At 40.3% G+C, this 14,396-nt stretch overlaps 1 protein-coding gene across 1 annotated transcript in view; it reads left to right on the plus strand.

The window, feature by feature from the left end:
* LOC120768322 (hemicentin-1) overlaps positions 1-14,396 on the plus strand; it is a 196,791-nt gene that overhangs the window by 137,795 nt on the left and 44,600 nt on the right. Inside the window, exons 3-4 of the mRNA XM_040094960.1 lie at positions 1,698-1,775; positions 5,236-5,368. Coding sequence (XP_039950894.1) covers positions 1,698-1,775; positions 5,236-5,368 — 211 coding nt within the window. The remainder of the gene's footprint in view (positions 1-1,697; positions 1,776-5,235; positions 5,369-14,396) is intronic.

The raw sequence follows: 14,396 nt of genomic DNA on the forward strand, positions 1-14,396 counted from the left end.
TTCCATTAATTAAATTTTCATTTAATAATAATTTGTGAATCTATGAATTACAATTTCTAGCAGGTGGCAACCCTTCAAAAATTTTTTTACAATCATAAGTCTTATTAGCTTTCATTAGTTTAATTTTCGCTTAATCATAATTTGTGCATCTATCAGTTTTTTTGAAGTACAATTTTTTAATTGGTGGCAACTCTGCCAGAAAATATTTCCAATTTTGAATCTTATTAGCCTTTTTTAATTGAACCATTTAACAATAATTCGTTAACCCAAAAATTTCATCGCATTATAAGAAACGGGTGGCAACCCTACCCGAAAGATTTTTTAAACCTTTATAACTTGTTAACAATATTGCAGTGTTTTTGTATTTAAAAAGTTGCTGGCTGCTAGTTTTCGAATAAGTGGCAACTTTGAAAATTTGCTTTAATGTTTTAAATGCCCGTTTTTAGTCAAAATAGTCTTGAGTTATGTGATATAGTTGTGCGATTCCGACAAATATTCGATATAAAGTCAAAATGCACATATGTTCGGATATCTCAAAAAATGACGAACAAATTTTTATAATCCCCAAAAAATAAATTTCCCCTAAATAATTTCTGGTTTAAACGCGATGTTAGACCGATAGTCTCTCATCGTTGATCAGAAAGTTTATTGGAACATTCTCTGGATATACATACCCATACATTTGGAAAGGCCTGATGTGATCTTTGAGATTTGTTCCTTGAGAGAGTACTTCATTCAATATTCTACAAAGTCCAACAAAACACAATAGCAGCAATATTGGTTATAGATTCTATTACTGACACCTAGATAACGCACATTGCATCAAAAACACCCTGTAGCGTTTCAGCTCAAATGTTTTATACTTTCTGATCACTTCTAACTTTGGCTGCTGGGTCAACAAAAATATTTGCCTTCTCTTTGTGCATATTTAAACCGATTTACTAATACTTTTACTGTTATTTCCTCTCTGACCCATAAACATGATGATTAAGAAAAGTGATTGACTTTTTGTTTTTCTGCAAATACCAACAAACACAAAACTTACACGCCAACAACAACAATGACTTCAACCGTTAGTTTGTCGATTTTTGCATTTCACTTCTTGCACTTTGCGCCAATCGACAACTTGCCTCTAACTCCCGGCGGCAAAGATTGCAGTTTTTTCTCTGCCCTGCTGTCTTCACTTCACGATTCCTTTGGCTTTGGCCAGGGCAATTTGGTTCATCAAATGAAATTCCCGGAAGCAATATTGGTTTTTACTCTCTCTGCGCCTTACTCAACTCAACGTAACTCGTTTCAATTTCTTGCATAGATTTAGTTTTTGCTTTGAGTTTTGTTGTTGTGTTTTCAGAAATTTATCTGTAAGTTTGTCTTTTGCATAATTCCGTCCGAGTTGAGTTATGTAACTGAAGTGAAAGTCGGATAAAAACCAGACTGACTTGTTTTGCGTAATTATTGAAATTATATGTAAGAAATTATATAAAAGATATACTATATATGTATATATCCTTAGTTAATACTTATTAATTAAATGGCCTTGAATTTAATATCTTATTTGACTGGCTCTCTGACACTTCATTTGTTTCTTTAGTTATTTTATCGTTGCTTCTCATAGTGCATTTTATTACTTAAGTAAGGTATAAGTAAAAAATTATATATTATCTTTAATTAAAAATATCGCCTATTATTCTTTGCAGGTTTCATGGATCCGAAAACGTGATTTACATATCCTAACCGCAGGCATTTTGACATATACGTCCGACGAACGATTTCAGGCAAGTATTATTTTCGACCAGAAAGTTCAATTTCACACAAGTTCACAAGTTGTGGCACAAGACCTGAATTCCTTATCGATATATGTATACAAGTTAATATGAGTTATATATCGGATAATATTTTTAAGAAAAGAATTCGATTGCATCTGTCTTCTTTATTTTTTCAACTCCAGGTTTTATTTCACCAATAGCACGTCGAGTGGGTAGTCGTACTTGGCTCATAGGCGTAAACATACTATAGTTCTTAAACTAACTTTAGAATAAGTAGTCTAAAGAACCAAAAGACATTGATGCACCCATTTCTTGATGGGATACATTCTCCAATATAATTTGTCCCAAAAACATAGGCGATGTAATTGATGGACCCATTTCTTGATTTAATGCGGACTCCAAAATAAGTTGTCCCAATAGATATAATGTCTTAATTACTATTAATTGATATTGACATGGGGAACCAAGAAGTCACGAATAATTTGCTTAAAGAGCTCACCCTTGACGGGAGCTCTGGTTAATTCATTAAATAGTTCTGACGAATCACATATTATATCTCTGGCTTAGAAAGCACACCAGACGTCAACTGTTGTGTTGTTTTAAATGAAAGATGGTATTCTCCTTTGGCATTACAACCGTAGCTCAATCTAGGCACAGAAAATTTCGCCAGTTGCTTCTATTCTTTGTGAGGGTACGCCAGTTGTACATCCCAAGTGCAGACAGGTCGCTACGCACTGTATGCGTAGGCACTATTACTTCCGTTGCTCGCCGATGGGTTCCAAATCGAAGGAGTTTTCTTTACAGCTTCATCTTCTATGCGAACGACATGGCCTAACTCGAGCATTCTGTAAACCTCATGCAGTTCGTGATGCCGTCGTTCATGCTTCCGCGCCGTATAATTAGAGGGGAATAGTGAGCTACTGAAAGAGCGTAATTTTTGTTCGTCAAGAAAAGGGCCTGCTTCTCAATTGCCTGCCAATCCCAAAGTAGCACCTGTTGGCAAGAATACTAGTAGAATTCATGCATGACCGTATGAGTTTCGCAAGGATTCCAAATTTACATATGACGTGGGATAGGCTGTTCCCATCAGTGCTGTTGAAAATGGCTTTGAAATCGACAAAAAGTTGATGGGGGTCAATTCATTTGTCGATAGACTTCTTTAGGATTTGGCGTTTTGTGAAAATTTGGTCTATGATGGCTTTCTCGGGTCTAAAGCCACACTGATAAGGTCCAAACAGTTTGTTGACGATGTACTTCAGTCTTTCATACAATACTAACGAAAGAACCTTATATTTGACGTTAAGATCGCTGATCACGAGATCATTTGCACAGGCTGCTGTATGGAGCAGAGTACCCTTATATTCCACTCTTAGGGCATGAAAATATTCTACCACATTTATGTTGTTATTAAATTTAATACAAGTGAAATATGCTTGTTTTCTACTTATGTGACAGTTACTATAATTAATCTTAGTAGAACTACCTTTTATACCCTGAACAGGGTATATTAAGTTTGTCACGAAGTTTGTAACACCCAGAAGGAATCGTCGGAGACCCTATAAAGTATATATATAAAATGATCAGTATGTCGAGCTGAGTCGATTTAGCCATGTCCGTCTGTCTGTCCGTCTGTCTGTCTGTATATATACGAACTAGTCCCTCAGTTTTTAAGATATCCTTTTGAAATTTTGCAAACGTCATTTTCTCTTCAAGAAGCTGCTCATTTGTCGGAACGGCCGATATCGGACCACTATAACATATAGCTGCCATACAAACTGAACGATCGGAATCAAATGATTATAAGATATATTCAAGTTAACATTTTTTCTTGTTTCAATTGACTCTTTTGACAGATCACCTGTAAGTCATGTCAAGCTGTCATGTTATTTTTGTTCAGTATTTTATGGCATTCCATCATGGAAAGACTTATGTCTGACGAACCTTTACAAATCGTTCAACTTTATTACGAAAATACACGTTCGGTTAACGTTAACTTATGGTCCACAGAATTGACTTACTAAGCGTACTATTAGCATCACCATAACCCATCTTGAGACTCTCCATTCATTATTCGATAATATTCGACCGTATAGACAACGTCCAGCCCGCAGTGAAAAAAATATAGCAGCCATAGCTGAGAGTTCGCAGCAACTCGGACTATGGAACGACTTAGCGTATTTTACGTCGAGTTCTTCCATTGAAAACATACAAAATACAGCTTGTTCAAGAACTGAAACCGCTCGACCGTTGCAAGTGACATCACCTCGCTCTATGAGGTCGTGAAAGGTTCCAAGAAGATCTGACGATTTCGAGCCAAACTTTGTTCAACGGTGAGGCCCATTTCTGGCTCAAGGGGTATGTAAACAAATAAAATTGCAACATTTGCGACAAAGAGCAACCTGTAGCTGCCATTTCATCCAGAAAAAACAACGGTCTGGTTGTTTTTTTTATTATAACCGATATTTAATGCCTGAAATTGATGCTCGAGATCGCGGCAACACTTGGTTTCATCAAGACGGCTCCACTTTCCACATATCGCATCAATCAATGCATTTACTGAGAGAACACTTCGCAGAGCAGATTATTTCAAGTTTAGGGCAGGTCGATCGGTCGCAGAGATCATGTGATTAATTTGAAGTTTCTGTGTATTTTCATTAAAAAGGTAGGGAACCTCGAAATGTATCACACTTTATATTCGCACTCTGTTTTATAAACGAAATATAAGCAATTTTAATAATCCGCCAAAAAATGCTGAAATCGCAGTTGAGTGCAGTCGATTAGCATAATAGCTAATGAATTTATTAAATAATGAAAATTGAGTGAATTTCATTATTTGCGCGCACAAATCAATTCCGTGGGGAAACTAATGCGTTTACTTTCAAACTTTCACAGCAAAAACCCGGTTAATGGCAAAATTGCAAATGCTAATTGCATTTAAGAATTGTGCGAAAAGTGTCGAGTTTGGCTTACTTACACTTGGCAAACAAGCAATGAATATAAATCTATTTCTAGCGATTTTGGCGAATATTTAATTACAAGCCATACATATGTACATATACACATACATATACATGTATGTAGAAACGTGCTTGTTCAGGGCGCATAAAAAGAGCAACCTTGCAGCGCACTGTGCCACTCACATGCCAACACAAAACACGAAAATCGCCAACTTTTCAACGAACTTAATTTTTGATTCGCCCTTCGGCTCCAATTAACATATTGGCAACTAATTTCGACTCGCTGTCCGTGTCACTGCCGAACTTCTGATTGCGCTGCGTTTGTCGAATGCACGTCCGACAGTGCGCGCATCTTTTGTTGTTGTTGTTTTGCATACGTGATTATAAGTATATAGTAACACACACATACACACAAGCATATATAATATTTCATACAAACACACAATCAACGTTATTAGCTTTCCGCAAATGTGCGCTCGATTGCCTCAACTTGCCTGCTTTTGTATTCACAGGTTGTACGCACCGCTGATTTCAAGGATTGGACGCTGCAGGTGAAGTACGCGCAGCCACGTGACAGCGGCATCTATGAATGTCAAGTAAATACGGAACCGAAGATCTCCATGGCTTTCCGGTTGAATGTTATAGGTGAGTAAGCAAGGTGGGAAAACAAAAAGATAACAAACGGACATGGGATAATTTAAGTTACTGTGCTCTTGTAGCTGGAGCACTTTGATTCGTTACTTAATTATTTGATTTCTATGGAATTAGTGGTAAGTGTTTGTTAATTGTTAATTAACATGAACTAGTAGCCAGGTTTCTATCCTTTGTCTCTGCTTTTAAGCTCCGAAGTAGTACGAAGTAGTACCGGTGGACATAACCGCATGTTGTATGGCGGCAAAAGTTTCCCTCAGAGTCAGAGCATCCGTGTACTAAGAGTACTGCGAGTCTTGACACACTGGAATTCTCGCATACTTTAAATTAATTCCAAAATCTTTAGTTTGCCAGGTAGCCGAGTTTAGCCCTGTCTGTACTTTGTCTATTCACATAACTTCGAGGTCGGTGTCAGCTAAGCTTGCCGAGAGTGTTGGTGGAGGCGTATACTGTTCAATTTTGGGCTTCTCGACCACTGCAGCGTCTTCCAAGCGGAGGTTGCCTGGCTACGGTGGATAGGAGCCCCGCTAGCATCTTGTGGTATCGGCCTCAGAACAGCTCAGCAAGCGTTGATCTACTACCAGCAGCTGTTCAGTCCACGACTGTGCTCTCAAGGCTAGAAGGGATGTCTAGACTCCTAATCTCTAGCGTCGAGTTGATTAGCTTGGTTGGTTACCGGGTCACAGCGGTACTGTATTGTAGGATAACCCTGAATCGCTTGCTTGGACAGTACTACAGCTTCAATAACTGTGGAATGGGAACGGATAGGTCCTCCCTTGGCTTCTTGTGGTTCACTACCAGTTTCTTGAACCTCAACACAGCTCAGCAAGCGTTGATCTACTACCAGCAGCCATTCAGTTGGAAGGTCTTTTTGATCCAGAATAAATCGTAAGAGGTCTAATGAATTCGAGGATCTCTGCAGGGTACATATTAAAATGATTGTAAGAGTTCTAACTCTACACTTCTTTCGGATTGGGATTCATGCGGCAAGATTGAACCTCTAATCAAGTTTGTAATAGGTTTAGGGCGTTTTATTGTTGGCTGATATCCAACAACAAGATTCATTCGTCTGACTTCACAAAGGACTATACATAACAATTTAAGTGTGATCCCACGCCATCATGAGGCATTAGTTATATAACCTAACTCCACATCTTCAATAATAGTTGATCACTACGCTTGTTCTTGATGTGATAGATTAAAAATACCTCGCTGGACGCAAAAATTGTGGATGGCCAGTCTTGCTGATATTTTTCTGGAACCTATTTTCGTATCTTCACGAAAATTGACGTGGACTGTTCAAAGTAACTGCGTAATTTTCGCGAAAATTGTTCAGATTGGAAAGTGCTTGCATGAAAAGCTTGGTTAATTTGACGATATTCTGGAAGATGCTGCAGCTTGTGGCAGCATGCACGATTCATACTGTACGCTCAGTGCACCTCTTTTGGGATAACGCTCGATCCTATTTCTTATTATGTCGATCTTGCCTACGTAGTATACCCTAAACTTTGCGGGACTACCGTTAAGTATTTTTCGCAAGGGAAGCCTAGCCTATTGGCTCTTGCATCTCAGTTTACTCGCTTTCTGTTTGTTAATCTTGCTTCGCTCTTTCGCATCCGTTATGCTATTTTCGGTTCTATTTTAACTTTCGCGGTCAGGTCTTTTACGGTGAGCTACACCTGCTTACATCGCAGCATACATATGTGAGGTACCATGTTTTCCGGTGATACGCGCTCTGATATCTGCTATTCTAAAAAAGTTCTTTCTTTACTATTCTAGGTCTACAAAAGGAAGACGTCACGCCATTATCGTGGCCATACTAGTATAGGTACTTTGCAAAGCACCCATGTCAAGTTAAAAATTGCGTCTTATAGAAATCCATATGCCCATGATATCTATCCACCCAGCTTTTGACGTTTTTAATAAGCCGGTGCATTTATCGCCCTTTGATTGTTGCGTTCCAACGGGTTTGCCACTCGTTTAGGCTCGTTCGTCTTTCTTCTTTTCGTTCTTCTATGGTTAACAACCTGCTGAGAACTTTGCTGGTAACGTACATTCTCTTAAGCCCAGGGCCATTATATCTGGTGACATTATACATGATATAATGCTTAAAGTTTCGTGTGATACGGTGCGGAATGCACTGGCTACTCTGATGGCGCTTAGCGGCGTACAACATAACCGATTGGCTGGCTTTTGCTAGAAGTAACCGTCTGTCTTGGTTTGGCCCACCAATGTTGGCCATAATTCGCGATAAGACCGATATTACTCGCGCAGCTTTTTCACAGGTTTCTTCAAGGTGCATTTTGTAGTTGAGTCTCGCATCAACTACCACGCCCAAGTATTTTAGTGATGGCTGTGATGTAATGTTATACCCGCCAATGTTTAGAGTAATGGTTTTCTCTGCTCTTGATCAGAAATGCTTCTGATTTCGGCTCTGCTAGCTGAAGTTTCAATGCAGTTAGCCAGTTTTTAAATTTCTGGGATGTAGACACACATGCGCTTTAGATTTGATGCAACATCTTAGCTACTTTTTCCACAGCAATATCGTCGGCGTATCCGGTTATATCAGCCTCTTCCGATTGAGGAAGCCGCAGATTCCGCTATACAATATATTCCATAACACTGGGGCCCAAAAAGACCCTTGTGTTACCACACCAGTTGCAGTATATCTTGTGATCCCTTCCTCAGTGTCGTATAACAGAAGTCTGTCGGACAGATAGCTTTAATAATCCGCAATAAATATGCCGGAGTTTTGAGATTTTACAACGCTCGCATTATGTGGGGCCAGTGCGCAAAGTTAAAAGCATTTTTCACATCAAATTTTGTAATTGCACAATATTTTTTGATGCCCTGCATCCACCTTGCACCTTCAATAGCTTTATCTGCTATTCCGGTCAGCTTTTGGATTGCCAAATAATCCATCTTCAACTTATTTTATGTGTGCTTCAAGCCATCTACAAATGAGTCGTTCCTTCTGCGTTGATGCAGCGCTGCCAGCGTGATTTCCAAGTCTTGAAGGCGTCACGGAAGGCATTCTCCGGATTAGCCTTGAGATCCGCGGTGCGCTTGCTTGGATCCCCTTTCATCGGTCTTTTCAGGCAAGAAAACAAAAACAGCCCGGGGGGCCACATCAAGTTAGGTAGTTCACAAGAAAGGCGGTGTGAGCCAAGGCGTTGCTGCGGTGCAACTTCCAATCGGCTGCGATGCCTTGTCGGACCCGTTTGACCCTTCATTTGAGTCTCTTGAGGAATTCCACCTAAAACTTGGCGTTGACTGTTTGTCCAGGAGGAACAAACTCTAGGTGGACGTACCTCTGCTCTAACGAACGCTGCGTTTTTGGCTTACACGAGTCACAGAAACACGTCGCCCGAAAATGTTTGTCCTGAGTTGCTCGGAGACAACTGACCAGCCACTCGTTCGTTAGCTAGGAACGCCCTCTACCGAATCCAGTCGGTGCGCGCACGCTCCGAAGTACAGTCCTTTTATCCTTTCCGGCCAAACCGTGTACAAATGAATATGTGGATCAAATCTGAGATTATTATTACAAAAGCACAACGAATGGCAGACAATAATCGATAAGGCAGTGGAAAGCATACACTTGAAAGTTTGATAGCTCGACGGCAGCCTCAAAGTTAAAGAGCTTACTGCGGCAACGATGCTGCGGCAAGGATGCTGCAACGCCCAACTCAAATAATTTCAATTCACCAAACTTCAAAAGTTTACTTTGATTGTGTACAACAAAAGAAACAACAATGCAGCCCGAAAGGAGCAAAAACAGCTGCAAATGCAAAGCAGAAATGGCAATGTTGCATATGCAACGGGAAATATAAATTCAAATTCAAATGCAAATTTAAATTCAAAATTCAAATTCAAATTCATATTCAAAATCCAATTCGAATTTAACAACGAAAATAATTTCAAATGCCAGCGCTAATGTCGCCAAATGAAATCAAATTGAAATTCAAACTACAAGCGACTAGAAATTCATTCACGCTCCGCCGCATAAAGTTACATACTTATACACACACACATACACACACATTCGTACAAGCACTTCATTTCAGTATCATTGCAATTGTTGCATGCGACGCGGTCATACGTGCCTCAGCGTTCGACGAGCCAATTTAAATGAGAGCAATTCTCGACCCTTTAGTCTTCTATCTTCAGCCATCTATCTACCATCTTTCGTGCGCGCTAGCGTCTCTGCTAAATTCAACATTTGCTAACCAATACATCTTTACCTTGTGTCCTTGCGTCCTTACGTCCCGCCGTCCACTCGTCGCTTGCGTCGTGTTACATATTTCACAATTGATTTTTAATGGAGCAAAGAGTAGTGCTAAGATCTCCTTAACAAGACAAATCTCGATGGAGTACCCACAGTGCTTGCAGCGTCAGCTCATCGGGTTTTTTTTTTGTCCGCCGAATTGGCGGTATTTCAACAGATTTGCGTCTGTAGCTAGCATGAAGCAGCACCTGAATTTAATTTCCATAAAGTACTTAAGGGGCAACAGCATCATCTCACCTCCACACTGCGCTCGCTAATGTCTCTGCAAAATGCTCTGCATTGCATGTTTGCACTAGATACAAGGGTGGTTCGATAGTTGTTTAGCCTTCAGCTGATTATGTAGGGTAGGACCAGTTTTGCTCCATTGCGATATCAGATGGTATTCTGTTACGAAGTCCAAGAGAAGTAGTCATCATTTAAGATGCCTGCGCTTGATGCGAATTTCAACAGACTCTGTGACCTCACTAACCCTTCCTATTCCAGTGCCTCGTAACGTGGGGCCGCCAAATGCTTAAGCCTTGCCAATAAGGAACATTTGCACAAGAGATACTCCATTGTTTTCCTGGTATCTTGCTCCTGACATTTTCTGCGATCTTATGGATTTGTCAGCCCCAATCTGCAGGTGCGTACCGCCACCAGACTGAGGAGACCTGTGATCCGATTATTTTATGTTCCTATAGTTCCTAATTTCTACCGTTTCACACATGACTTTTGGATCACCCGATTAACTGTCATAATTTTAGCCGAATCAGACTCGTAGATTAGCTTTGAATATCAGAAAAATTTAAAAGATCTATATCGATTGGGAATTTGATCTCATTTTGGAAAAGAAATCGCGCAGTAAAAGCAAAGAAGACTTGAATGCTGTACTTGCTTATGCTGCAGTCGACTAAAATGGAAAATATTATCTTATCAGCCGGATATGTAAATTCCACCTTTTCCAGGGATTCGCAGTCAACTAATCACTTCCGAAGATGGAGAAGATTGCCTTATCAGCCAGACATGTAAGTTCCACCTTTTTCTGGGATTCGAAAGGTGTGATCTACTTCGATTACCAAGAGAAGTTTGCCTTAATGGCTTTACTATGCTGAATTATTCAACTTCGAGTAGTTTAACGCCGCCACTGAAGCCTACTTCGTAAACCTTCAGTAGATGCATATTTCATGACTGAAAGAAGTATGGGAATCGCTGGGTCAAGTTTATCAAACTTAAGGGCGACAATATTGAGAAATTAATCCCAATTTTTCCACTACTTCGCTATTCTTTTGTTGGCCAAATAATTATTGTACCAACCTCGTACCTACATTTGTGAGTGTGTGCTCGTTTTTGTGTCAGTTAGCGAGCAGCCTGCAAACGAGCATTCCAATTTACGTCATTGATTTTATTTATGGCTCCAGGTCGCACAGCGGTAACGTGCGACGATGTGGTTGTTGCCGTTGTGGATAGTAGCGATTGACGTTGAGTTGTCATTGCATTTTTAATGGCCACACCGCATGCATCCCTGGTCCTTATACCTCAACTGCACACTTAATATGATAACAATTCCATTTTATTTCTAATTAAATTATTATTGTTAAATATAGATGCATTCATATTTGCATTTGAAGCGAGTAGAAATAGAAAGTAATGACGGGTGGATGATTGGAGCTCCTTGATTGGTTGACTTTTACTTAATTGCTCGTGGACTATTATAGTGGTTACGTCGCACGACCGCGCCGGTTAGAGATTTTACGTTTCGCCAGGTCTGTACGCATTTGATCCTTCTATCTGAGTTGGGGAGTTGGGTCCTCGGGGAAACATCATGGAGCAGGTGTTCTTTCCACTTCTAAGGTTTTAAACAATGATTAAAATGTTGTTATACCTAGAAAAGAGGGAGTACATCTTGTGGCTTACGCTGATGATGTGTCCGTTTCGGCTAGATGCAAGTTCTCGAACACCCTTGTTAACCTGAGGCAAACAATATTAAATGACATAAATCGATGGGTCCAACGCAGGATAACTCTTGTCAACTGGTGCTACTTCGGACTGAGTATGCAATTGAGAAGTAAAGTCCTCTCTCGACGAACAAAAACAAAACTCTATAAGTCACTCATAATTCCCGTCCTTGCTATATGGTGCAGAGGCTTGAACGATGACAACAACTGATGAGTTGACGTTGCGAGTTTTCGACTGAAAAGTCCTGCGAAAGATTTACGGACCTTTGCGCGTTGGCCACGGCGAATATCGCATTCGATGGAACGATGAGCTGTACGAGATATACGACGACATTTACATAGTTCAGCGAATTAAAAGACAGCGGCTACGCTGGCTAGGTCATGTTGTCCGAATGGACGAAAACACTCCAGCTCTGAAAGTATTCGACGCAGTATCCGCCGGCTGAAGCAGAGGAAGAGGAAGACCTCCACTCCGTTGGAAGGACCAAGTGGCTACGCTTGGAATATCCTAATTGGCGCCACGTAGCGAAAAGAAGAAATGACTGACGCGCTGTAGTTAACTCGGCTTCCGATCTGCGTAAGCGGTGTCTACGCCAATTAAGAAGTAGAAATCGTTGGGCCGTATCGTGCGGATTAATCTTAAATGCTAGCAAGACAGAGCTAGTTTTATTCACTTGGCAATTTAGAGTTTCCGAAATTATACGTTTGCCGCCATTAAAAAATGGAACCAGGCTAGTAATAGAGGATAGGGCAATCTAATTGGACTAATTTTGAACAGGAAGCTCTTATAGAAACCAAACTCTGAAGCTAAGGTAAAGCAGGCAGCTACAGCACTTTAAATGCGTAAAAGAATGAGCACAAACTCCTCGAGATTCGGGAAATTCATTGTCCGTTTACCAGACGACTGTAGCGTTTTGCAAGCGGAAATCACAACAATTAAAGAAAAACTTCTTGTTCTTGCATGGAGTGTGCTTACAACAAGGAACACATGTTTATATACAGATAGCCAGGTGGCTTGGAAATCACTAAATCCTCTTAGGTTTTCGTCTCAGTTGGTGCAGTAATGTCGTGAGCTCTTATCTATCTGCCTATTTCACGCTAAACCTGAAATGGGTTCCAGGAAGTAGTTATATTCCTGATAACTATGAAGCAGATGAGCTAGCCAGAGCAGGCATCACCCTAGAATTTGACTGCAGAAAAGTAGGTATTGTAGGTATGCCTCTGGCTACTTATTCGATTATAATACATGTTATAAATATACATGGCTGAGTATTGATGGAATCAATCGTGAAAACTTGGCATGAATGTGGGATGTGGGAGAAGCTGCCAATAGATGGAAGAAAGAAGACTATAAAATATCTTCCCGGCGAAAATCGCAACTAACAGTAGAGCGTTTCTTGACGACCTCTCGAGGTTGCAGCAGCCTTAAAGCAATCGCTGGTTAAGGCGAAACCTTGTCGGAAACCTTGTTTGGTTTCAAACGGCTCGGAAAGTTCGTTACGTATTCTGACCGAGCTGAGGCCATTTTATATAGTCATATTAGCCTTGTAGAGTTTCCAAATGTAGACATTGTGGCATAGATTCGAACACTTTTTGTGCTATCGGAGGCAGCTTTGAAATCGACAGGAAGTTGTTGTATGTTGATATATTTTACTTGGAAATTTTCTAGGAGTTAACGTTTCGAAAATACTTATCTGGAAGATGGTTGATTTACCAGGTCGGCAAACACAATGATAATGATCAATCAGTTTGTTGGCCCTGGACTTCAGTCTTTCACAGAATACGCTAATTAAGGATTTGTTGATACTACAGGGAAAATTATTTTTATTTATTTTAAAGTACAGAATGTATGAAAATAATCATAAATTCAGGACCAATTCACTTTTGCTCTATGGCCTTGAGACGGTCAAAAAACGAATCGCAATCCGAATGCCGAAATGAGTTGCCCGAATGTGAGTTGCCGGTATTTTGGCCCATTCACGGACAATGTCTTTCTTCAGCATCTCGAGACTGGTGTATTTTTTACTTCGAATCTTGCTCTTCAAAATGGCCTACAGAGAATAATCCATTGATAGGCATAGAATTCGACAGCCATTGTGTGGTCGTAATGAAGTTCGAAACGTTGTTTTCAGCCATTATTGCTTTCTCGCTGTGAGACAGTCGCTGAAATATTGAAACGTCCATTGTTTGCGACCAAAATGTCAATTGCCCACGGGAAGCAGCCTCAGAGCACCCGATAAATGTCGCTCTTTGACGCCATATGTTGAGGCGCCCATTGCGGTGCTGAGCTGCTTGGGTCATGTAATTCTTGCTGTGTGATCATGGACCTTTTTGGAACTTGTAAAGGCTTGACCTTGAGTTCATTTTTCAATATGCGTCGGATGCTGCGGCCTTGGCCTACACTCTAACAAGATAAAATTGACGCAAGAACTGAAGTCGTTTGATGCCAGAATCGTGGTATGTTCGTGAATTGGGCTAAACAACAACTTGATCCGGATTTTTGTCGTCGATAATAGAAGACAACTGTCACCATAACCTTGATTTTTGACTTAATTTGACGTGTTTTTCGGCTTCGGCTCAACTTTGCCGCGATATACGGCCTAGATCGTCTGTTTCCGAGTCGTAGGCATAGATCCAAGACTCATCGCTAGTAATGATACGTTTCATGACATACTGGTAGTCGGAAAGCATTGTTTCACAGACGTTTACGCGACGCTGGTTTACGAAAAAATTGAGTGATTTTGGAATCAATCGTGTTTTCACTTTTCTTAGGCCCAAATGATTTTAACTGATCCTTCAGATA

The sequence above is a fragment of the Bactrocera tryoni genome, chromosome 2 (assembly GCF_016617805.1).
Source record: "Bactrocera tryoni isolate S06 chromosome 2, CSIRO_BtryS06_freeze2, whole genome shotgun sequence".
NCBI lineage: Eukaryota > Metazoa > Arthropoda > Insecta > Diptera > Tephritidae > Bactrocera > Bactrocera tryoni.